The sequence below is a fragment of the Emys orbicularis genome, chromosome 16, assembly GCF_028017835.1.
Source record: "Emys orbicularis isolate rEmyOrb1 chromosome 16, rEmyOrb1.hap1, whole genome shotgun sequence".
NCBI classification, from domain to species: domain Eukaryota; kingdom Metazoa; phylum Chordata; order Testudines; family Emydidae; genus Emys; species Emys orbicularis.
In genome coordinates, this window is record NC_088698.1 from 15,822,283 (window position 1) to 15,846,574 (window position 24,292).

Here is a 24,292-nt window from a genome sequence, read left to right on the forward strand (position 1 = left end):
CAACTATAGTATGTGTCACAGTTCAGGATAACTGCACCTGGATTCCTTCTCTGTGATTCTTCAAGGGCACCCATTCTTGATTCCTGGCTCTTTAGCCATTACTGCTTTTGGGCAGAGACCACTGTCTCTCTCCCTCTTCACTAGAGGTCTTCCAGGCTGCACAGTTCCTTGCCTACACAGTGATATCCTCAGCAAGCCAAACCACCTAAAAGGCAAGCACCTGCACTTTGCTTTCTCTCCAGAGGCTATGAATAGCATAAATATCCCATAGTTAAAAGTTAGCACCTAGTTCTTAATAAGCAAGCACATTTATTCTTAAGGTGAAAGCATTATAGAGAAAACATATTAAAAACATTAAAAGAACCTGCGTGCATGTTAAAAATCTTACCAGAGGTCACTCCACCTCCAACCATGGGCTCTGGTAGATGTCAGTCCTTCAAAACCTACAAATGGATTTTTACCAAGTTCACAACTATCTCATATTTAGAACCAGAACAAACATGAATAGTTCAGTCTTTCCTTTATACAGCTTGGGTCTTTGATCTTAGCCTTGTGATCAGCAAACAAAAGCCCATTCCTCAGGATGTAGCTTCAAAAGGCTAGGTTTTCATTCATCACCCCCTAGATATTTCCCACAAAAGCCACTTAACACTTTTTGGGCTCATCTACACTACCACACGGGGTCAATCTAAGATATGCAACTTCAGCTACGTGAATAGCGTAGCTGAAGTCAACATACTTAGATTTACTTACTGCGGTGTCTTCACTGCGGTAAGTTGACAGCTGACGATCTCCCGTTGACTTCGCTTGCGCTCCTCGTTCTGGTGGAGTACCGGAGTTGATGGGAGAGCACTCAGCGGTTGATTTATCGCATCTATATTAGACACAATAAATCGACCCCTGCTGGATCGATCGCTGCCTGCCGATCTGGTCGGTAGTGCAGACAAGCCCTTAGTTCCAAAAGTCCATTCTTAGCTGCTACGTTGTTCAATATAGTCCTTTAAACCCCCCAGGTCTCACATCTTCCACCCTTGGAGGTTACATACAATACCAGCCCACAATAATATATAAACCATTCATTTAATACAATGGACCCCAAAGATACTTAAATTTAATTCACCAAGGTCTCCCAAAGATATTGCAGGAAGCTGTCATTTCCCATTGTATATAACAAACATTCAGCTCTAATAAGTTGTTACCATTATCAGTCAGTGCAATGTCTAGATTTTTCTAGTTAAACTAGACATTTGGTAAGTGCTACAAAAACAAATCCAAGAGCCAAATTAGTTGATGTATGAAAAAAATTATAGCTAATAAGCCTTTAAGCTGGCAACACATCTCTTTGTACAGGGCTGGTTAACTCTGGTGAACTTCTTTGCTTTAGGTGGGATGTTTTCTTTTGCCAAAATTATTTTACGTGTGTATGTATTTGTCAATTTGAATATCAAGAAAGTACAGTTTAAAATATGTTCTTGGTACTTTCATAGCCTCAGACAGAGATTAAAAGTAAAGATACCAAATAGTCACTTCATTGCAATGAAAAGCAAAACATTCAGTCAACATTCAGCAGCATTTTAGTATACATAGTGTGCGTGTAAGGGCAGATGTGTATGTGTGCCCATTTAAAAGTCACCTTACAACATTCATTTGCTAGTTTTATAGCCAGCAAATGGATTTCTCTGCAAATATCTCACTACTCCATTTCAGGATAGCTGTGAGAACCCATCATATTTTCAGGACAAATTAGAATGACATTTAATGTTGCATTATGTTCTAAAAACCCTTGCCCTTTTTCTGGTCGTATTCCCCATATGTAATGGCACCATTGTGTTTGTTGGGGTATGTAAAGTCTTCATTCAGTATTATACAGTGCATTTTAAGATTTCTTCCTGATACACCAAGCTGAGGAAGAACTTGTTAAAAAATCATTGCTATCTAACATGCTAAAATGTTGATCTACTGAGTCACCCTTAACATTACTTTACACACATTTCCAACTGCATAAAATGTGAGAGATGCTATTTCAATTCATTTTAATATTTATCCGCTTCAAGGGAGAATAAACAGCTTTACATTGAATGTACAAAGCCATTTTCTCTTTGGGATGTAATAAACAGTTTGATAACTCATTAGCTTCCTTCCCTACATGACCACTACCACTGTGAAGAACCAATTGGTTTTGTTCCTCTTTGTTTTGCACACTCACTTTAGAAACAAACACTATGCACGTGGCTTGTTGTGCACTGACTCCCCTCATATTGCTTCTCAAGGGTAGTGTATACTCTGTTTTTGTTGAAGTACTCCATGAACACTATGAACTAGTGAGATTATGGCATCATAAATCTGAGCAAGTGAGCATGGGATTTTTTAGGCAGATGCTTTGTTTTTGTTAATACCTATTTAAGACTAATTATTGATTAATATTTGGAGAAAAGTTTTTTGTTAAAAATTCAAACAAACTCTCCCTTCTTTTTCAACAGTGGGCTAAGAAAGCTCTTACTCCAATTCTTTGGTCCTCCAAAGAGTTCTCTACTCAAAACAGGGTAGACAAAATTTTATATTTGTAAAGTTAAAAAAAAAAGTAGAACTTTTAAAAATCCCAATATTTCTGAGCCTTTTTCATATATCATAAAGAAGCAACAGAGGGTACAAGCCCAATTCTCTTCCCTTTGTAGGCCACCTTTAAAGTTCCTTTGCATCCCTCCTCCTCACCACACTCTTTTTATTAGGATTCTTGTTTATAGAAGGGCTTTTTATGATTTTGGCTATAAATCACAAACCAGTGCTATTTCTAAAGCGTTATCAATACTGCAGTGTAATGACTGCATGGCATCTCTCCAAGTCCTGCACCCACTGAATTCCAAGGCTGTAAACCACACCCTACTGCTCTGATTAGAGTCCTGTAAAAATAAGAGACCCTCCTTCTCTAAACTCACCTTTAATAAGTTCTCTCACAATGCAAAGTCCATAATAAATATTGAGGCAGGAGCTGCTGCACTCTAGAAATCAATATTTGTAATTAAAACACTGAATATTATAATAGCAAAGATAAAAGGTGGCTGTGGTATAACTGGAGCATTACCAGGGGAGTTTATTGTTTTTGTTTTTTGACAGTAGCACCTACTGTCTCCACTCAAGATCAGGGTCCCATTGTGCTAGGCACTGTACAAAAACATAGTAAGAGACAGACCTTGCCCTAAAACACTCATAGTTTAACTAGTATAGAAATGACTACTTCTTAGTTTGGTCTCTTCCCTGTTTTCCATTTATTCAGACTATTTCCTGTCCATCGCCAAAGTTTCATTAGAAAATCCACAGTATTTTCAACCAAGTAATGTATCAGTACAGAAATGCAGGTCCATTCGGATAAGCCTTAACCTAAAAAACTGAGTGCATCCTTGACCTGTCCACATCTTAAAACAAAGGGGAATAGATGGCTATTCACCAGGGAAGCATGTCTATATGTTACCAGGGAAACAAACAGCAAAAATAAAGGAACCCTCGGTGTCCTTGTCATTTAGATTTTTTTCAACTGGAAACAGGGCCCGTGTTAAAATAATGAAGACATTGTTCTGCCTTCAGGACTGTGTGCTGTCCTCACTGGATGACATACATATCTTTCTCCCCATCATGTTGTCACTCATAAGGAGAGCCACCCAGGTATATATTCAGAGGAGAACCATTGATATTTTCTAATCCTGGAGCAGTGTGCAACACACCCATCTTCTAATGAACTCCAACCACCTCAAGCTGTGGTCATGGCAAATGTCTCATATTAAGCAGGGTCGAAGCTAATAAGTATTTTTGGACACCCGTAAAGAGGAGTTGGACTTAAACTGAATGCATGGTGGGGAGTACGGATACAAAGAAACTTTAAATGTGACCTGCAAAGGGAAGAAATTAGGCTTGTGCCCTCTTTTGCTTCTTTATGCTATATACAGCGATAGGTTTAAACTTTCAAAATAGTATAAGGAATTTTAGACAAATCTTCCATTAAAATTAATGGAAGATGTGTCTCTAAATCCCACAGACTGCTTTGGAAAAAAAAATCAACCATAAGTCATTGCTGCTTTTTCTTTCCTATGTCATATCTGTTATATTAAACTTCTGTGTTGTCACCCATTTTTCTCAATGTAAAATGTTTTAATTAGCATCAGAATTATTGTGGCCGTTTTAGAATTAGGACTACTGGTTACGTTGCCTTTTTCTTATCTCTAGATGTCTATTGAAATTTAATTGTTTTCCTTTGTCTCCTTTGAACAATAGTGTGTACTAATCAGAAACAAAAACAGACAGAAAAAGGAAAGATTACCAAAAAAAAAAAAAAAAAAAATCCTGCCTGTGAGAAACTGTGCAGGGTGTTAGCTGGAGCTGCCCCCAGAAACGATGATTTAGGGGTCAGGCCATGGCAGGCATCAAGGGAGATGAGAAATGAAGGGGGCTAAAATCCCTTTTTTCTTTGCACTAGTGGTGGCAGAATGCTACTGTCCCCAAAGGGCTCAAGGGGCCCCGATTTAGTCTTATCCCCAACCTATCCCTCATTTTATTGAATCTGGAAGTTTTAACAAGTGTTAAAGCGGGAGCGGGGGAGTATTTTTGGGGTTTGTGAAAATAATTAGTATTGGTGGGAGTCGTCGAGGGGCTCCCAATGGACGAGTCTCTGCTTGGCAGGGGGCCCTGTTGTGCAGCTCTTGTGTCCTGCCTCTTTCATTGCTCCCCCTTCTCCTTCGTGCCCCGGAGAGCGCGGATTTCACTGTCGGGCTGTCCTGCGCGCTCCGCTGCTGTGGGCTACGGTCATTGGTCCCAATCGCCGTCATCCCTCTGGCGAGCCGAGCCTGATCCCACTGGCCCTCTGGGGGGGGGGTCTCCTTGTGCAGACGGGGGTTTGTGGCTGTTACGTTCTCCTTGAGCCCGTGCCAACCCGCGCTCCGTGGCAATGGCACGGGGCCCTAGGCTCTCTCTGCCCCGAGTCTTAGCCCGGCTCCTGCGGCCGCGGCAGGCCGCGCTTGCGGCTGCAGCGTGGCTCTGCGCGTACCTCCAACCCCGCCGCCGCTCCATGAATGAAGTGACTCAGGGCGCAGATGCCAGCCGCACAGCGACGCCAGCTGGGGTAGAAACAATGTAGCAAGGCGGGGTCACCGTGCAGGGCTCGCGATCGCCCGAGAACACCGCACGCGCCGCCTATTATTTATAATCCCTGTCTCCCGAGCCAGACCGCGCGCAAGCAGCAGCCTCGCTTTGGCGCGAGGCCTCAATTCCCATTGGACACCCACAGCGTTCCACTTCTTTGCACGCAGGGAACTAAGGACGCAAACGACTAGACCACGCGCTCCCTTGTCTCACGCTCTCCCCCAACAAAAGAGGAGGAGGAAGGGGGATTTGGCGTCGCGCGCTTGAGTCTCGCGCTTTCCCGGGGGTTGACTGGTGGAGCGCGCTGGCTCTCACGCTCTCCCCCTACCGGCACACGCGCGCGCGTTCTGATTGGCCGCAGCCAACGTTCTTCGGAGACGGTTTAACTGCAGCAGCGAGGTTCAGTGAGAGGAAAACAAAACAAAGGAGCGTAGCGGCGCGGGCGCCGGGATGCCTCGGCCACCTCTCAGTCCCGAGGGGAGGAGACACGGGCCCGGCCCCCGGCTCCCCTGATGACCCTGGGCGCTGCAGCCGCCGCGGGGAAGACGCCCCTGAGTCTGGGGAGGGGGAAGGACCCCCCGGGCGCACGCAGAGCCACCACCTGAGCGGGGCATGAGGGGCCACGGCCACTAGACCCTCCCCTCGCCCCAGCTGGCAGCGACGGAGGCTGCTCCTTCCCCGTGCCAAGCCAGCCCCCCACGGAGGGAGGGAAGAGGGGCCACAGCTGCGCGGAACCCGCGGGGGTCCGGCCTGGGCAGCGGAGCCGCCGGTGAGTACCCAGCCCGCGCAGCGAACCAGGCAACAGCTCCCCCAACCCGAGGGACTCTCCCCCGCTTGGCCACCGCCGCCCCAGTCGGTAGCCAGCCGTGGCGTTTCCTCCCCGCGCCTCAAGGACCCGGCTGCGGCTTTCGGTGTCGGCGAGGCGGGAAGCAGAGGCAACTTTCCTGGCTTGGCCCGGCGGGCTAGGGCTCTATTTATAGCGCCTGGAAGTGACGGCAGAGCTGCCCCGGCCGGCTGCCGCCGCCGTGTTACCGGGCGGATTGTGAGGCTTTGCATTGCTGCGGGGGCAGCAGACCAAACGGCGCTGCGGGTCCAGAGGGCGGCTAGCCCCTTCCCAGCCGGGCTGATCCCCGACCCCTTCGCCTTCCCCTGTCCCAGCGCCGCGCCTCCCAGCCTCCCCTGCTGCAGCGGGCTAACTCGGCCAAACCCCGCCGGCAGGCGCCTGCCAGCCGCGGGGCTTTGTTTGTAAACAGTGGGGACGCTTCGAGCCCTTTCCAAGGTCCTGTGGTGCGATCCGAGGCAGGCCGCGGCGCACAGACGCTGTGGGGATCGCTGCTGGGGCCGGAGGTCGCTTGGCCGGACTGCAGAGCCCTGACGGATTAGGATCCCCCCCTACCTTGCATGCAAAGCCCTGTGAAATCTCCCCCCTCCCCCACCTGCTGCTGCATAACAGTGCCCAGGGCTGAGCGCGGGCAGGCTGCAGGCAGAGCAGAGCGTTCTCCTTCTCGCTGCTGCGGCTTCTATGAAAAGTTACATTGTCCTGTAAGCCTCGTAGATACTGTTGCAAACGAAAAGCGGCACCATTTACGGAGGTAACTTTGCGCGCTGATACTGAGGATGGAAACTCATTTGCAAAACGAGCTTGAAATGGGAACAGACGAATAATCGCTTACTATTTAAAACTTTCCAGTAGGGAAACCAAGATCGATCTGTCGAGGTAACTTTCAGCTTAATTGTGTTTATTTTAGTTTATCTATACACTGGCTACTAAAAATCAGGAATGAGATTTAATAATTGCCGATATGATATATTGCAGAGTGTTTGCTTGATCTGAAAACATGGAACCGTATCTGATTAAATTGACTTTCCTGCATTTCTTTTTTTAAAAGAAAGTGTATTCGAATCTTAGTTTATGAACAGTGTATGTGTATTTAAAACAAAAAACCCTGTCGGGCTTGTTGGTGCCAGACAAAACATTCATTTCCCCCATTTTTGTATTGAATGGATTAGGAGAGCGGCCCCTTAAATAGTCAGGTGCCTTGAGTTAACTATTTTCTACTTTATTTTATTTTTGTCATTACAATTCCTGGTGTGACTCTTGAGTTGATCTTACTAAGAGTGGTGGGAAAACTGCCTAGACAGTCATTCAACTGAATTAACTATTAAGTTGTCAAGAAACCGATATATTTTGGTTGACTTCATATATCTAACTTAGCTATGAATTTCTTAAGGACTGGGAATTTTAGTCTGTAGTTGCCTTGTTGCTGATGTAGGGGCCAAACTTAAATACATTTCAAATCAAGAATAGATTTCCTAAGTCTCTTTTAAAGCACGAAAGAGGAGTCAGTGGTTTACACACAACTCTATAAGGTAACCTCTCCAAAAAATAAGCTGTTAGGAATAACAATGAGAAATGCTGTGAAGATGGCATATTTATTAAATGTTAAAAGCTTTGAATAGCTAGCTATAGGTCAGCTGCTAACCTTGTTAAACAAGATTGACTAAAATGTTCAGTTACCTAGATCTGAAATTCAAGTACTCATGTCGGTTACCTGGTGGATAATAGTACTGTCCTTAGACTGCATCTGCTTTAACATGCTTCCTCTCATTGTTTGTTTACACATCCGGGAGCATGGTTGGGGACTGCCCACTTCATTACGATTGGCTGATACTTGGCTACCAAATTTGGACATCCCATTCAGTGATGTCATGCTGCTAGATGGCAGCAGAACTGAAATTACATGATGAAATATATGAATTGTAAGTTCAGATTTAAATGCTAAGTTTCTTTGTTCAAGAAGTTAACATGTTTTAAGAATTGTAAACGTTGTCAGCCTCCAATAACAGAGGGATCGAGAAGCAATGTCAGTAGATTGTAAATACCAAGGTGAAACTGAGAATTATCTTTAACCAATGTGATATATGCCATCATGTGCCAGCAATGCCCCCTTTGCCATGTACATTGGCCAAACTGGACAGTCTCTACACAAAAGAATAAATGGACACAAATCAGACGTCAAGAATTATAACGTTCACAAACCAGTCGGAGAACACTTCAGCCTCCCTGGACCCTCAATTACAGACCTAAAAGTCGCAATTCTGCAACAAAAAAACTTCAAAAACAGACTCCAATGAGAAACTGCAGAACTGGAATTAATTTGCAAACTGGACACCATTAAATTAGGCTTGAATAAAGACTGGGAGTGGATGGGTCATTACACAAACTAAAAACTATTTCCCCGTGTTAATTTTTCCCCACCTTTTTTACTCACACCTTCTTGTCAATTGTTTAAAACTGGCCATCCTGATTATCACTACAAAAGTTTTTTTTCTCCTGCTGATAATAGCCCACCTTAATTAATTAGTCTCGTTAGAGTTGGTATGGCAACCCCCATTTTTCATGTTCTCTGTGTGTGTGTGTGTGTGTGTATAGATATAGATAGATATATCTTCCTACTGTATTTTTCACTGCATGCATCTGATGAAGTGGGTTTTAGCCCACGAAAGCTTATGCCCAAATAAATTTGTTAGTCTCTAAGGTGCCACAAGTAGTCCTCGTTCTTTTTGCTGATACAGACTAACACGGCTACCACTCTGAAACCTTTAAAATGTTAGTTTCTGAAGCTCCATCTCCTACACCACACCCTCCAACATTCACTCTAATACTTAAATTTATTTTGTTTTTAATGCTTTTGACTAGTAAGAATCATTCCTCTTAACTCTGAACCCTTTTGCAACTGGCCCTCTTATTTCTGTTGCCAGATAATTGTGCAGAGTTGAGCTATTAACCCATAAGCAGACATTTAAAGTATGTTTGGATACTGTTGAGATTGTTTGACTCCTAGATTTTGTCATGGTGTTTGTATGTGCTCATCAACACCAAGCATAGTTTATGCATGGTATCTAAGAGTTGTAACTTTTGACACTACCAGGATTCTATCACTACTTTTGATACAACCAGGAGGAAGGTAAAATACTGAATATCTTTGATCCTGATTAATTTTATAAATATAATTATCAGTAACCTAGAACAAGCAACTAACTTTTGGAGTATCTTTAAGGCTAGTACTTCCTGAGTCATATATGCAATAGTTTAAAAGATGGTTAGACTGTACATATTTGCAGACTTATTTTCTTGTATTATGTTTGTGGTTATTCTGTAATCTCTTGCTTTCCAATCAAGAAAAGAGGTTGGGTACTTCAATATGTTCTTGGATTATTTGCTTGGTTTGGGACTGGGGGCTGTGTTTTCTAATTTTCATAATGTGTTATGGATACAATTTTATATTTTTCTCATTATATTTAGTGGCTTTTTTCTTTTTGACAGCAGAGAAATAGTGTGTTGAGTTATTTCAATAGGGAAAAAATACACTGAAGTCATGTGGTTCCTGCATCTTGGCATCAGAGAAACCATTTCTATTTTAACTAGCAAGTAAAAGGTTTTGCTCTGAGGATTATTATTTAACTCTCCATCTTTTCCCAACATGATTTATATTTTAAAAACTAGTGACAGTAAAATTCAGAACTTTCTTAAAGTCAGTCAGCTAATGCCTTCAGGGATATAGATAGTAAGCCTATAACCTAATATTCAGTCCCCTTTTTGACAACAGTTAAAATAGCTTGAGTTGGTAAAGTGCTTTTATGACAAATCTTATAAAAGGAATCTGCCAATTTTAAAAAAATTCATTCCACCTAACATTGAAGTTATGAGCTGTGTATAATTTTTTTAATGAGGAAACCTAAAATAAATCAGGAGCAAATGGTATTCTTTACTAATCACATATTGAATGTGTGCCCTAAGGCCCCAGTCAGGATATGGGGAGCACTGTGTTGTGAATTGTACTAACACTCAAGAAGACCGTTCCTGTCTGGAAGGGCATACAGCCTAAAAGCCACAAGACCAGATAAATTGTTGGGGGGAGGGGGAGGGTTCAGGCTATATCATGATAGTTTACGTGCCTTTGTTACTTTGTGTTAGTGAGGGAGAATGGATGAGGGAAATAGATCAACAACACTCTTGAGGGTGGATATGAAGAGGATGAGAGTATGGTGTTATGGAGAGAGAAAGAAGGATGTCAGGGGAAATAAGGCTGTTAACAGAGACACAGTGAGGGAGGAGTTGGAAGGAGGAGAAGGCAAACAGCCAGTCAGAAGAGACTGAAAGTGCAGATCTGATGACATCACTGCTGTCCAGTAACTGTGAAAATGCATTGCTGCAGCTCCTGCTTCCCAGAGGCCGGCCTGCAAGTGGCAAGCCTTTCCATCAGAAGTTCCTGCTATTCCTTCCCTAAACCCATATTGCTGGAGGGAAGGGCACATAGAGGCTGTTGTCTTGAATTGCACAGTTTGGAATCTGTGTAAAACTTCTCATTTTTTGACTTCAGAATTCTGTGTACATTCAGATTTTCAGGGCAACCTGTGGGTCATGGTCTTGGCTAGACATTTGTGGTGTAAGTAGCAATAATATGCAATTGTCATGGTTCTTGACAATCACTGCAGTTCAGAGACCTGTGGGAAGCTGCTCTGGAAACTGACCCTAGACATGTTTGGTTTTTTACTTCTTGGCACAGTTATGGGCAGTAGTGCTTTTTATCTGGCACTTTTTATCTGCAGGCTGAGGAAGAGAAAATTGCATTGACTTAGTTCAGGTTTGGAAGCTTGCCTTCCATTTTTTTGAAGCAACGTATGAAGGACTACTTTATGAGATGCAAAAAACCTGTGGGGTCTCTCTTCTTGGAGATGAGAATATGGTTTTGCCAAAGGAGCTGTGGAAGGTCTTGGGAATGTTTGAGGGCAACACTTTTTAATTGAAGGGTTAAAATGTCAAGTCTCTAACAAAAGACTTCCTTTATTCAGTTTCCATCACTTGGATTTAAAAGGCATGAAACTCAAACTAGAGTTTTAAACAATCTGACTTTAGAGTAGAAGGAATATTTTAAATTGGTTAACTTTCACTCCGTTACCTCTTGTAATGTCATTATTTCACTAGTTCTTCAGTCATCATCCTAAGAGGCCTGATCCAAAGCCCTACAATTTCTGTGTGTATTTTTTACTTTAGAAATTCAGACCCTGTTTAGTCTTAGAGACATGGGCCCTGATACAAAGCCCAGACAGTGGTTTTGGATTAGGCCTAAAGTCTCCAAATCTGAGGGGGCAGGGATATGGACAACTTTCAGGGCTTCTTAAGAGGTCATAGAGAAATGAGAGAGCAGAAGCCCCCCTGCCCTCCATTTGCAGGTTACCTTTAAAAATGAAAGCTGCAGAAATTGCCTTGGTCCCCTCCCCCCTACCTGGGAAAGTGGATTTTTCAAGCCCTGATGGGTTTTTGAGGGGTGGTTTCTTTCTTTGCATATACATTGCACTTATCCGTAGTAGCTTTCTATAAATAGACTTCTAATACTGTCGTTAGATCTTAAAATGCAGTGATATTTCAGGATGGCTATGCCGAGAGAATATAATGATGCCATAGTGATGTGCATTGTAATTAATCATGTATTGAAACTGACAGGAGTAGTGGCCTACAATAAAGAATTTTTTGACACAAATCCTTGTCACTGGCAAAGATGGGGAAAGGAAATATAAAAATGTATGACAACTTAATAGGTTTTTAGTAAAACGTTTTACATTGGGGTTAGGTCTACAATATTGGTGTTTATCCATGTGTCTTATTTGTCTAGATTTATTTCAAATGTACCATCTTGGGCTCTGGATGCATGTTAGGCAAACTGTGAAATTAGTTACCTGCCAGATCCTTTCCATTCTTCAAACCTCATCTTTCTCCACTCCTGCCCACCCTTATAAACTCTTGGGGAAAACAGGTAGGCCTTGTTATGAACAGAGGACATGCCCTTATTGGCAACATGTTCCCATTTAAAAAAAAAAAAAAATGAAGTAATATAGACATCCCTCTAAGTTTTTGTTGAGGACTGTTTCCTTACAGTTAATTATACAAATAGAATTCTCTGAAGTCCTTTAATTTTATAAAATATGCACCCATCCTTTTATTAGCTTGAGGTAAAAATTCAAAAAGAGCTGATGCGTGTGGTCTTTATACCTCCCGAAGCAGGCATTATATGTTCATATGGTTGTTTCTCAAGACAGTCTGATTTGTAATAATTTACTTATAAATTGCTTCCTTGAAGCAATCAGTGGAATACATGTAATTCAGGAGTGTAAACTTACATTTTGTGGCAATATGAGAAGTAAATCACCTTTCTGCATTTTGAAATGTTAACAATATTTCAGGTGGTGCCGCTTTCCCAACCGTTAACTAAAGCAGTTGAAAAATAAAATGCAAAGTTATGTAAGGGTGGGTGGGTGGCTTTAAATGGAAAACACATTGTCATGGTGGTCTCACATATGGTTTATGCTTGATATCATTTGTTTCATTCTTTTGTCAAACCAAATTTCATTTAGACCTATACAAAAATAGTTGGAGTTTCAGGTGGTGGTTGATTATTTCTTCCATATAGCAGCTAGTGATGGGCTGATTAAACTTTTTGTTTGAGTTTTTTTGGTTCATCAACCACAGATGAACAAATCAATTTTAGTTTCCAGCTATACTTAGGCTACTGCTTTGTTATTAACAGGAAAGAGTAGACTTTTTTTTTTCTTTCTTTAACTCTCATATTATCTAGCTAGTAAACCGAACATGTGCTCTTTATTCTCACTTTTCATAAAGCTAATAGAAAAGACCAGAAGTACAGTGAACTACATTGGCACTTTTATTTCAATACCTCTGGTATTGATCCATTGTACCTGCAGCATAATGATTGGTGGCATAATAGGTGATCTTTTGTACAGCATCACTGAATTAGTAGCCTTCATGCTTGGATTGTTCAGTTGCTTTGAGTCACGTAATATATTAAGTAATGTTTTAGTAAACAGATCTGTAGCTTGCAGATGCAAATTTTACTTTCAAGGTAGAAGATTATAGAAAAGTGTAGCCTTCATTTTTTGTATATTTATATAAAATGTCACAGTGTATGTAATACGTTATTTCCTTTAAGGAGATCTGAGGATCAAGAATGTGTACAGCATTTTGAACATAGAAAATAGAATTCTTAATATTTATGTGTAGGTTGTAAAATCTGTTCTCCGCTACTGAAATTTGTTAGATATTAAGATTATTTTGGTAGAGTAAGGGAAAAAAATAATAGTTGAAAGAACTGATTAGTCTTGGTGGACAGAAGACTGGTCTAAAAGGCTCTAACTTTGTAGCTGGGGAATAGTCTGATCTCAAAATAGTGCAAATTTTTGGTCAGGATTTTATTGTGTTTATGTATCACATTTGACTTCAAGTCCAGTGCTTGTGAAATGCCCTGGAAGTTGAAAAAATAGACACAACTCCCCACTGCCTCTGTGTTCTGGAGTTTAGCATGGGTTTATGAGTTTAGCAAGTGCAGGTTTCCCACACTACTTCCACTTCTTATTTTAGTGTCTACCAAAGTTGTTGAAAAGCTAGTTCAGTCTCCATCCCTTTTAGTACTTTGCCTTTCTGCTGAGACTGCTAAACAAAGATGTCCATTGCATTAGTGGGTTTTGGAGTTTTTTGAAGCGGAGGTGGAGGTTAAAGTTCTGAAATCCAAGAGAGTAGTTGAATGTATTTATAAGCTATTCCTGGCTTTTAAAAAGTTGTCTTCTCTGTTTACTTGCAGGTTGTGATTGTTTCTCTTGTGGCATCTGTGTGGAAAGTGCCACACACACTACAGAACAACAACGGCTTTTGCTTGCATTTTCCAGTGTTTTTTTTGTCAGCGAGTTCAGCAAAGTTGTAATTCTTCAAGTGCCAGCCCTGAGCTGAGTGAGGAGCCACCAGCAGAGATGGTAAAAATGACAAAATCAAAAACGTTCCAGGCTTACCTGCCGAACTGTCACCGAACCTACAGCTGTATCCACTGCAGAGCCCACCTAGCCAATCATGATGAATTGATTTCCAAGGCAAGTGATTTGTTTAGAGACTTCATGTGGGGTTTTTTAACCAAAATTGTTGTCATTGGGTCAGTACTTCCAATACATAAGTGGTATAAATCTGATGCATACTTCAAAGTATCTTCCCAAGAGCTCCATTCTTGGGTCATAGATGCATTATACTGAGGAATGGATGTTTTCTAGAAACTTCGTGTAAAGCCCCATCATCGCAACCCCCCACGAATAACAGGTAGGTGCTACTTTTGAGATGTGCCTGATCTTTACCAGACCAGGACTAGATGTGATAAGTTTGCTAAGGAAGGAAACTGTCTGAGGGAAGTATAGAGCTCAGGATTGGGAAATTATTCTTGTTAAATTGATTCAAAAGATTCATCTACTAGAGAGAGGTCACAAAATTAGCTGGTATTACACAATCCAGAGGATCAACATGAAGTCCATCACTACATTATCTAAGCCCTTCCTTCTCTCTCATTAGTATATACCATCTGGTTAATTTGTGGAGCTTAAAAAACTGATAACTCTGAGGAATGTTCAAGCTCAAGTTTAAATTTCATAAAGAAATTCTGAAGCTTTTGAAATGATCTAGCCCTGTCCTTTATATCAATTGTTGAAAGAAACTAAGACTCCATAATCATGTAGTAAAATTTAATACCGAGGGAAAAATATAAAGTGACGGTGCTTTAAGTCAAATTAGGTTTCTGATGGAGCACCCTGTAAATATTTTCTAAGGAAAAAATTCAATTCAATTTTCAAACTTTGGGTTGTTGTTTTTTAATGGGTGTGTGTTGGGGATGGGGGAAAGGATGGGACTTTCTCTGCCGATAGTGTCTCTTCAACAGGTAGAGTGGTTGAGCCAGAGAACATCCTTCTTGAGGCCGTCCCTTATTTCTTCCCATCTTCTCTGTCCCCCACCATCATCACCCTCTGTTGCTCCTGCCTGCTGGTATCTTTAGCAGCATTGAAGTAAAGCTGCTTCCTTGAGGAGTCCCAGGAAGTAAAGAAGCCACTCCTTTTAAGTACCTTCGGTGTTCCCTAGTCCTCTGCAGAGGCCTGGGGAGTGAAGGAGGTTCCTTGGGCCACACACCCCTTTACCTGCACCTCACCCTTTTGTGCTCCTCAGCTCCATGTACATCTCCTGGGAGGAGATGACATTTCTGGCTCCAAACACAAATGCGAGCAATATTGCTTGTAGATATCCTCTTGCAGGCCTGCTCTTCTCCTCTTCCATTCCTCCTGTTCCTCTTCTCTTCCCCCCCCCCCCCCCCCGCGCCCAACACAAAAAAACACACACAAAAGAAAGGGTGAGTGATGTGCTGTGCTAATGCACAAAGCAGGAAGTGTGACTGATCAAATGCAAAACATTGAAACTGACTATATACAAAGTGCTGTCCAAAGCATACATTTATTAAATTCAGAAAAGATACAGGCTCTTTAGTTCTAGTAACCATAAATATTGCTTTTAAAAGAAACTGTAGGAAAATACAAGCAGAAATGTGACTCAAATTTCTTTTAATCACAAAGAAAAATATTAAGGTAAGAATCACCTTTTCTTCAACAACACTCCAATGTAAATTTCAAGAAGGAGACATGACTTCATTATTCAACACACACTGTAAGTAAGTGGAAGGTTAGATTTGAATAATTGAGGGGGGAATGTTTTCCAGATCTGTGGAGTTACTGGGAATTGTATTTCATACTAAACAAATGGAGGAGGAGTATGGCAAACTTTACCAGCAAAGTTCAGAAAGAAAACTAGAACACTGAACTTTCAAGAAAAAAAAATGAGATCCACCACATGTGGTTGGTATCTACCTTCTCATCCAGTAGACTTTTCTAAGGTAATCTAAATGTGATGCAACAAGCTCTTTAGTTTGACAGTATTAAGGTTTACCATAATTCCCAGACAGGCAGATAGGTATAAAGGTTTTGAAAGAGGTCTTGATAATAAGAATATCTCTTGAATATATGCTCCAGTTGGATCATAGGTTCGTACTACAACTTTAAATTGTCTAGAAAGGATTAAAAACCTGAGACCGTAAAACTTTGAAGAGGGGTTATTGAGCATATGGAGATTTAAAAAAAAAATCGAAGTCCTGTGTGTTCAGATAAATTTAGCCTAAGAAATGTCTTCCAGACAGGAAGGATTCGGGTATATAATATAAAGTCTCTTGTTTAATACTGGTTTCCTATTCTCCAGTGAAGGTTTCTCTAAACCAAGCTACCAAACTTTTAAATGTTTGCAGATTGGCAAGTCAGCAAAATCACATTTATGGCCAACATTCCCTAAACTCTGAGTTTCCTGCCTTTTTTTATGTTGTCACAATCTGTTGGTATATGTTGTGTGTCAGATCTAGAAATGCATTAAATGTGAGGTATTTTTGCTTGTAAATAAAAATGTACTTGATTCTTTGCTGCTTTCTGACATACTGTACTGCTATAGTTGGGACCTAGGCAAATGAAAGGGAAAATGTTCAATTATTTAAAGCTCAGCATGTGTGAGAGAGAGACTTTGTAAGAGTGCATAGACAAATATAATGTTGTGTGAACACTTCTACATTTGAGGGGGGGTTTCTTTCAGCACAGAATATTAATTCCTAATGTGGAATCTTGTAACCTGTAAGCCTCTACGACACATAGTGCACCCACTGGAAAAATGAAGAGTTCACTACTAACTTAAAAAAAACAACTGTAATTGTACTGTTAGAATTTTAACCTTCGATACGATCTTAAAACAGACCATTAACATACTTGAATTATATATTTAGGCACTGTATTTAGAATTATACCCAAGTATAATTGGTAGTTGTAACTCTGAATTTTCTTCTGTCATTCTTGCAAATTGTCCCTCCTTCCTGGATCTCCTTTCCAATGTAGTGCCCTCTTAAAAAGTGTATTCATTAAAAATAATGGGAACATGAATATATCTGGTGTGTGTGGCAACAGTTGAAGATATTTTAAACAAAAAAATACTTTAAATAATAAAAGGCAATGGGGTGATTCTGTACTCCAGAGACTGTTGGTATACATTTGCCATCTGAAGCAAAAATATTTGACTTTGATTGTATAGAATTGCAATAAATAAATATGCTGTACTGCAGTCTATGAATTGTATTGAAGAATAGTACTTTGAAATCCAAAGAAAAGAGTGCATGACTTAAAGACCAACCATTAAAATTGTCACTTCCTCATTAATAGAAAACTAAATGTAAGCTATCATTTTATGAATACTACTCAGTTGTGGATATAACATAAGAGATGTTAGACTGTTTAGATTAGAAGGAATAATAGTTTAACCCTTATGCTGTCTGCTCCACCATTTCTTTTCTGAGAACATATTTTGAAGTGATCCATGGGAAGCATGTAGATGTTTGTGCTGTCTTAGCATGTATTAAAAAAAGACTATAAAGGAGACCTTGTAAACCCTCCCCTGCTGGTTTTTTGTATTGAAATTTTCTGGTTGTGACTTTCTGTTCTTTCTTAAGTACTAGAACTCATGGGATTATGATGTTTCAAGAGACTGAAACAAGGAAATTGGTGATGGGGAGAAGATAAATCGCTGAACTTTTTTTTTCTTTTTTCTTTTGAGACTTATTTTTAACTTTAGAGAAAAGCTAGCCTAGCAAGAGCTTCTGTCTCCCTGTTGCTTCTGTTCAAGGCTACACAATCCTACTCCAGATTGCTTGTTTTCCAGGACTTCCTCAGTGAAAACAGGACAAGCAAGACTTGATAATCCAAACACAGCACTTTCTAAACTGCTCTGTGGTGCTGGTGGCTCTTGTTTCCAGCAGCGATAAATACTTGTTAGAGGAGACTGTGAAATGTCTTGTCCTTTTTTAAAAATCAAATAGATTAAAGACAGCTATACAGTAACTCCTCGCTTAACGTTGTAGTTATGTTCCTGAAAAATGCGACTTTAAGCGAAACAATGTTAAGTGAATCCAATTTCCCCATAAGAATTAATGTAAATGGGGGGGGTTAGGTTCCAGGGAATTTTTTGTCACCAGATAAAAGACTACACACACACACACACAAAGTTTTAAACAAACAATGCTGATTGTGAAGCTTGGTTGAGGTGGTGAAGTCAGAGGGTGGGATATTTCCCAGGGAATGCCTTACTGCTAAATGATGAATTAGCACTCTGCTGAGCCCTCAAGGGTTAACACATTGTTGTTAATGTAGCCTCACACTCTACAAGACAGCACAAATGGAGAGAGGGGAGACAGCATGGCAGACAGAGAGAGACACCCTGTGTGTGAGCAAAAGAGATATGCATTGCTCCTTTAAGTACGCTGACCCCACTCTTAAGTACATTGCCTTTTTAAGTAGATCAGCAAGTCGAAACAGCAGCTGCTGCCAGCAAGCTCCCTCTGTCCTGAGCCCTGTCATGTCCCCCCTGCTCTATGGACATGGGGTATGTGGGAAGCAGGGGGGAGGGGGACACCCTGACATTAGCCCCCCTCTTCCCCCCCCCTCCCCCGCACAGCAAGCAGGAGGCTCTGGGGAGCAATTCCAAGGCAGAGGGCAGGAGCAGCACATGGCAGTGGGGGAAGGGACAGCTGATAGCCTGCTGGGCAGCTGCTGCACAGGGAACTTAGGGGAGTGGGGAGCTGATAGGGGGGCTGCCGGTCCACCTTGGTTCCAAGCCCCCACCAGCTAGCTCCAACAGGCTGCTCTTTCTGCAAGCAGTGGACAAAGCAGGCGGCTGCCAAACAATGTTATAAGGGAGCATTGCGCAACTTTGAACAAGCATGTTCTCTAATTGATCAGTAACGAAACAACGTTAACAGGGACGACTTTAAGTGAGGAGTTAATGTATTTAATTTCCTATTACTTTTTCATAAGTAATCAATTATTATAGCTTCCACAGTAATGCTTCTTAATACAAAATGGGAGGGAAGGTGGTCCATGCTATGAAACACAGATCCCTACTCTAAGGTGTTAGAGTGCCGTGATGGTAGTTGTAGTTTTTGTTTGTTTTTAAATTCAGCCCTTCTGTCATAGAAAAGCTAAAAAACCTAAACACTTTCCCTCCCTACAGGCCTCTTTTAAGTTACGGTGTGGCGAAAAATACTCTTTTGTAGTTTACATTTCCTCTAGCTCTAGACAGCTATAATGTATTTCTGAAGTGGCTTTGTCTTATATAAAAATAATTCTAACTCTAATTGTCTCAGTTTATTTTGATTGAGATGCTATACTTGTTGTTAACCAAAAGCTGAATTACCCTCCCCCCCCAAAAAAGAGTCATTTTTAAACGTTTTCTAATTTTAAGACAAACTTCCTCTTCTCCAAATACAAAAACAGCAAGCATACTCCCTCCTTTCTTTTTGCTAAAGCCTATCTGCCAACCTTCACTGGAGGATTGTGTCCTCCTTTGTGCTGTAAGCAGTCAGCTGAAACAGTTGCCAGTTAGGAGAGCAGTACTAAAATGATTTGCTCCTTCATTTTACTGCCAACAGTTCTGCCAGTCCACTCTGGACAGTATTTTCCTGCCTTTTGGCCTATTCATGTAGAACTTTCTATATCTTCCCCCTTCCTCCCTACCCCCTTGGCCACCTTTCAATAGAATATGCTAATTTTTGAGAGGCACTAGCAATTACCTATAGAAACAAAAATTATATTGGTTTTTATTCAGCTTTGAACATTACTTTTGGGGGGAGGGGTGGGCATTCAGACAGTGAAGCATTCTTCTGTCAACTGCTCCAGTAATGAGTCCTTTAGCTATACTGTGGCTGTTGGAAACACACACAAACAAGGACAATCTCTGCAAAGCCAAAGAAATCTAAGATGCCCAGCATGTAGGTATCAGTTGCCCTCTTTACAGGTTATGCAAACCTTTTCCATTAGAAAGAGGAACACCCAACAGCGAGTTATCTTCAGAGAAACCACAAAGCTGTCCTTACTCCAAATCTCATAGACATGTAGAAGACCAGATAGATAAGGCCCCTTGACAGGCAACATCCCAACACAGATGACTCAAGCCACCAATGATATGGTAAGCAAGCACTCTTGTAATGATCTAGAGACCAGAATGCTTTAGTAGTTTGCCTTATGAAGTACTTACATAGATTGAGACCATCTTTGGGTGTAGTTTTATTTAAGTAGTCTCCCTCCCTACAGCCTATGGAAAGCTTGAATTAGCCACAGCCTTCTTTGAAATCCAAATCAAATTAGATGCTCATGACTAGTAGAGCAATATTGCTGCTGGGTTCTTCATTCTAATCTTCCTTCTCTGTATGTTCTCTTCCCTGTCTCCCCCCCCCCCCCCCCCAACCTTCTTCTGGGGGTTGGGGGGAGAATCCAGAATTTAAAATTGGTCAGAAAAATCTTAATCTCTAACTGTCTTTTCCACCTTCTTTACTGGAGAAAGTAATTTTATTGAGTAGGCCAAGAGCAGTCTCAGGATAGACTGTTTTGAGGAGAGGGTTGGGTTGGGTGTTTTTGTTGTTGTTTTGTTTTTTAAAATGTGTGTTTGCGTGCACAATAATGGTTAATCCTGACCTCTGAGCAAAATAGGACTTGTCTTTTTCCGTCCTTATCGTGTACAAGAAATGCCTGAAAATTTCTCCTCTTCCCCCGCCCCCCCATCTATTTTAAAATATGTATATATTTTCTTTATTTATTTAAAAACAGTATATTCAGCACTGTCTATCTTTAAAGACTGGTGACTGGAGAAGTAGTGCTATCACAAGACCTAAGAGTGCAAGTTCTTTAATTGACAGGGGAAGGGATATTTTTAGTGTATTTTAAACTTTTTTTGTTAATTCCCATTAAAATTCAGTGACTGCTTTTTTAATAAAGGAAAATTTGTGTTTAAAAGGTGTGATACCTTGTCTTTTAAGTTACTGCTTTAGAGCTCACAAACATTTTGAGGCCTCCCTGATATCCTTTAGCAAGACCAGTCTTGATACTTATGTCATTTCTAAGATTATTTATTTATTTATTTATTTATTTTTAAAGCAAGAAAAACAACTCAGAGTGGAGGGAGTGCCTTTCAGTATACTGCTTTTGTATGCAGTGCAAAAAAGGGGATACAAGCCCATTATTTAAAAAAATCCTTTGGAGGGCATTGATTTCATTGAGGGTCCTGTAAAGAACTCTGAAAAGCAAATACTATACGGCCAGCTCATATATAAAAGAAAAAAATCCCTTTTAATCAAAGGACACTAACAGGTGTGAATTGGGAGAGCCAAGCAAAACTGGCACTCTAATAGGCTGACCTTGAAACATTAAGCTGTTAAAAACAAGTTAGACCCCATTCTAGCTAACGTAGATATGACTGACTTGCTTTTTTGGTCAAGGATATGCTGATCTTCTCCAGGGATGATCTTCCAAAAGACTAGACTGACACAAGAGAGAGGTCTTTCAAAACTTTAAGCTTCAGCTGTAGATTTTTAAACTTCAGTGGCTTCCACAAGATTAGTTACAGCCCTTCTCACCTTGTCTGGTGATTTTAAATAAATTTGGAGATCAGTACATAAATGCCATTTTGAAGACGATTGAGGAAAGGTGACTGAGAGCAAAGATGCTTTGTAGAAAGCTTTATTGAGGAACTTTCTTATTGATGTGGCTATAAAAAGCAGATGTCCACACAAAATGGCTTTTAGCATGAGCTAAGATTATAGTAGGCAAAACTTTGGTGAAAACCTAGATGAAGCTTAGGTAAGCATGTCTCACCATCATCAAATGGAGTAATCAGACTATACACCTAGCTCAGATCTTCCCATCAGCCAGTGTGGCAAACAAATTACCACAAGTTACCTGGAAAACAGAAGTGGCTAAAGGTTTTAAGCACTCTTCTAACCACTTCAGTAGGAAGACAGACTAATTGGGCTGTCCTTGGCTTTCAATCTGTAGCCATAGAGCTGGGCTATCTGATTAACTTGCACAGTGAATTAAATTACATCAGACTAACAGATATTGGATGTGAAAGCTTACGTTAATGTTTTGAAATTATTAATACTCCAAGAATGAAGTTCCTGGAATCTCCAGTTTCTTCTCCCACCCTTATAAAACACTTTGAAATCTTTGATGATGGAGGGCACAAGAACAAGAAATTCTGTGGGGTCATACTCTTTGGAATTTCACACGTGCACAAACAAAAGTGGAAGGCTCAATAGAAGCATGAAGAGGTACAAATTCCTGATGAAAATTTGAGAGACAAGGTGGGTGAGGTAATATCTTTTATTGGACCAACTTTGGTTGGTGAAAGACAAACATTCAAGCTTAAGCAGCTCTTCTTCAGGTCTGGGAAATGTACTCAGACTGTCACTCCTAAATGTAAAGTGGAGCAGATTGTTTAGCATAAGTAGCACATATTTCAAGGGGCTGTTCAAGGAGAAGTGGTCCGTTAACACCCCTCCAGTCATCCTACAGTCTGTTTCCCTCATCTCTATCGGTCCATAATCTTAGCAGACACTTCTTGGTCCCCTAAGCAAAGATCATAGAAAACATCTCCAGTATTTGTTGTGAATTTGGAAAAAAGCTTCTTAACCCTAACCCATACTTTTAGCTTGGAATATTGATACATTTCCGGGAGAGGAAGGACCTTCCTATCAATGGAAAGAATAGGAGCTGAAGGAATCTACAAGACCAGTCAGTCTCCTAGAGCCTCGGTTTGACCTTCTGGGAGTGATGATCATGGGGCTATAGATAATTTCTTGGACCTTTCATAAACTGTTGCTATTATATAACAGGTGATCTATTTGATCTCTTGGAAATATATAAGGAGAGTATTCTAAAGAGTTCTCCTGTTGTAGATCGAAGCAAGGATCATTAGCTCAGCCAGTGCATTCCTATAGGGTGAGGAAGCTCATGGAAAGAGATGTCCAGAAGATAGCAAGTGCCTATTTCCTAAGTCCATTCACATATGACACTGGATATATTGTCCAGTAGGAAGCATTTGGCCCTAGATCATCAAGGTATTTAGACTCCTAACTTCTGTTGAAATCAATGGGAGTTAAGATCCTAAATAGCTTTGAGGATCTGGGCCTTAGAGCATTTCTCTACTGAAGGTGACAAGTTTTCTAATTAAATAGGCAGAAATAAAATTCATCCATAAGGGCAGTACACATGTAAGGGAAGACCAACATAGTAGCAGACTTGTTAAGGAGGAGGACTATAATGTAAAATTAAAATTAAATCAGATAGTTATTCTGTAGGAGAAACCATAGGTAAACTTGTTTGATTCAAATGAAAATGTGATGAGTTTCTTAAGGACAGGTTATCACTGAAAAGGTCATGTCAACTTCTGTATGCTTTTTCATTCATCCAGGAAGAAGGAACTGAGGGTAACAATAGATTTCCACTTGCTTAAAGATAAGGCTTTCTGGGAAAATAGGACTTTTTGTGGTAAAGCTGTTCAGGATGACTGACAGATGAAATCTACTCATGGAAGACCTAGTACTCCATCAGAACCTACTCTTTCTCAAGGTGGCTGCATGGTTGTTGAAAGAGAGACAGTGGGGAAAAAAGCAAGATTATTCTGATTACATAATAGACAATAGCTTTGTTTCTAGAAAATCATCTATAATGCCAGAGTATACTAAGATTTGGAGATTTTTGTTTTTCTGCCATAAAGACAAGCCTGATTGCTGTCAGATCAATTATCAAGCTGATAATTTTACGTGATTCAAATGGGCCCTCAATACTGCTTCTGCTAAGGTCTACGGGTTGAATATTTTCCTTTTCTGTTCAAGACCAGCAAAGTTAAGCAAAGATCCCCATGTGAAGCATTGCTGAAAGACAATATAAAAGCCTTCAAAAGCTTTTTTTGTGTACTCTTCTTGGAAGCTTAATTTTTGTTTTTAATCCTCCTAATTGTATCAGTTTGAGCTGATCAGCTCAGTTTTACTTTATGTTCTGACTATCCAAACTGCCCTTTATGATTCTCTTTACGCAGGTATTCTTTGCTCTTGCAGTTGGTTGAACATCATTGTTGCATAAGACACAACAACAAGACAGTGATGTGTACATTTCCAGGAATCAGTACACTTTTTTTTACTTCAGTGGAAGTTACTTGCATCTTCTGTTGGGAAGATAGGACCCTTGGATTTTATCCCAACGTGAATACAGAATTCAGTTCTTCCAAGGAATTAGTACTTCTACCCTACTATGGTTCATGAGAAGGAGAAGTCTTGGCAGAAACTAGATGTCAGGAAAACAGTTTTATCCTAAGTTATTTAGAAAGGCTGCTTTCTTCATTCTTTGCATTTTGGCTGGTGGGGGTGGGATG

At 40.7% G+C, this 24,292-nt stretch overlaps 1 protein-coding gene across 1 annotated transcript in view; it reads left to right on the plus strand.

Moving 5' to 3' along the window:
- Window positions 1-13,881: 13,881 nt before the first annotated feature.
- Window positions 13,882-24,292, plus strand: part of YPEL1 (yippee like 1) — a 42,442-nt gene continuing 32,031 nt past the window's right edge. Inside the window, exon 1 of the mRNA XM_065417924.1 lies at window positions 13,882-14,070. Coding sequence (XP_065273996.1) covers window positions 13,954-14,070 — 117 coding nt within the window. The 5' untranslated portion in view covers window positions 13,882-13,953. The remainder of the gene's footprint in view (window positions 14,071-24,292) is intronic.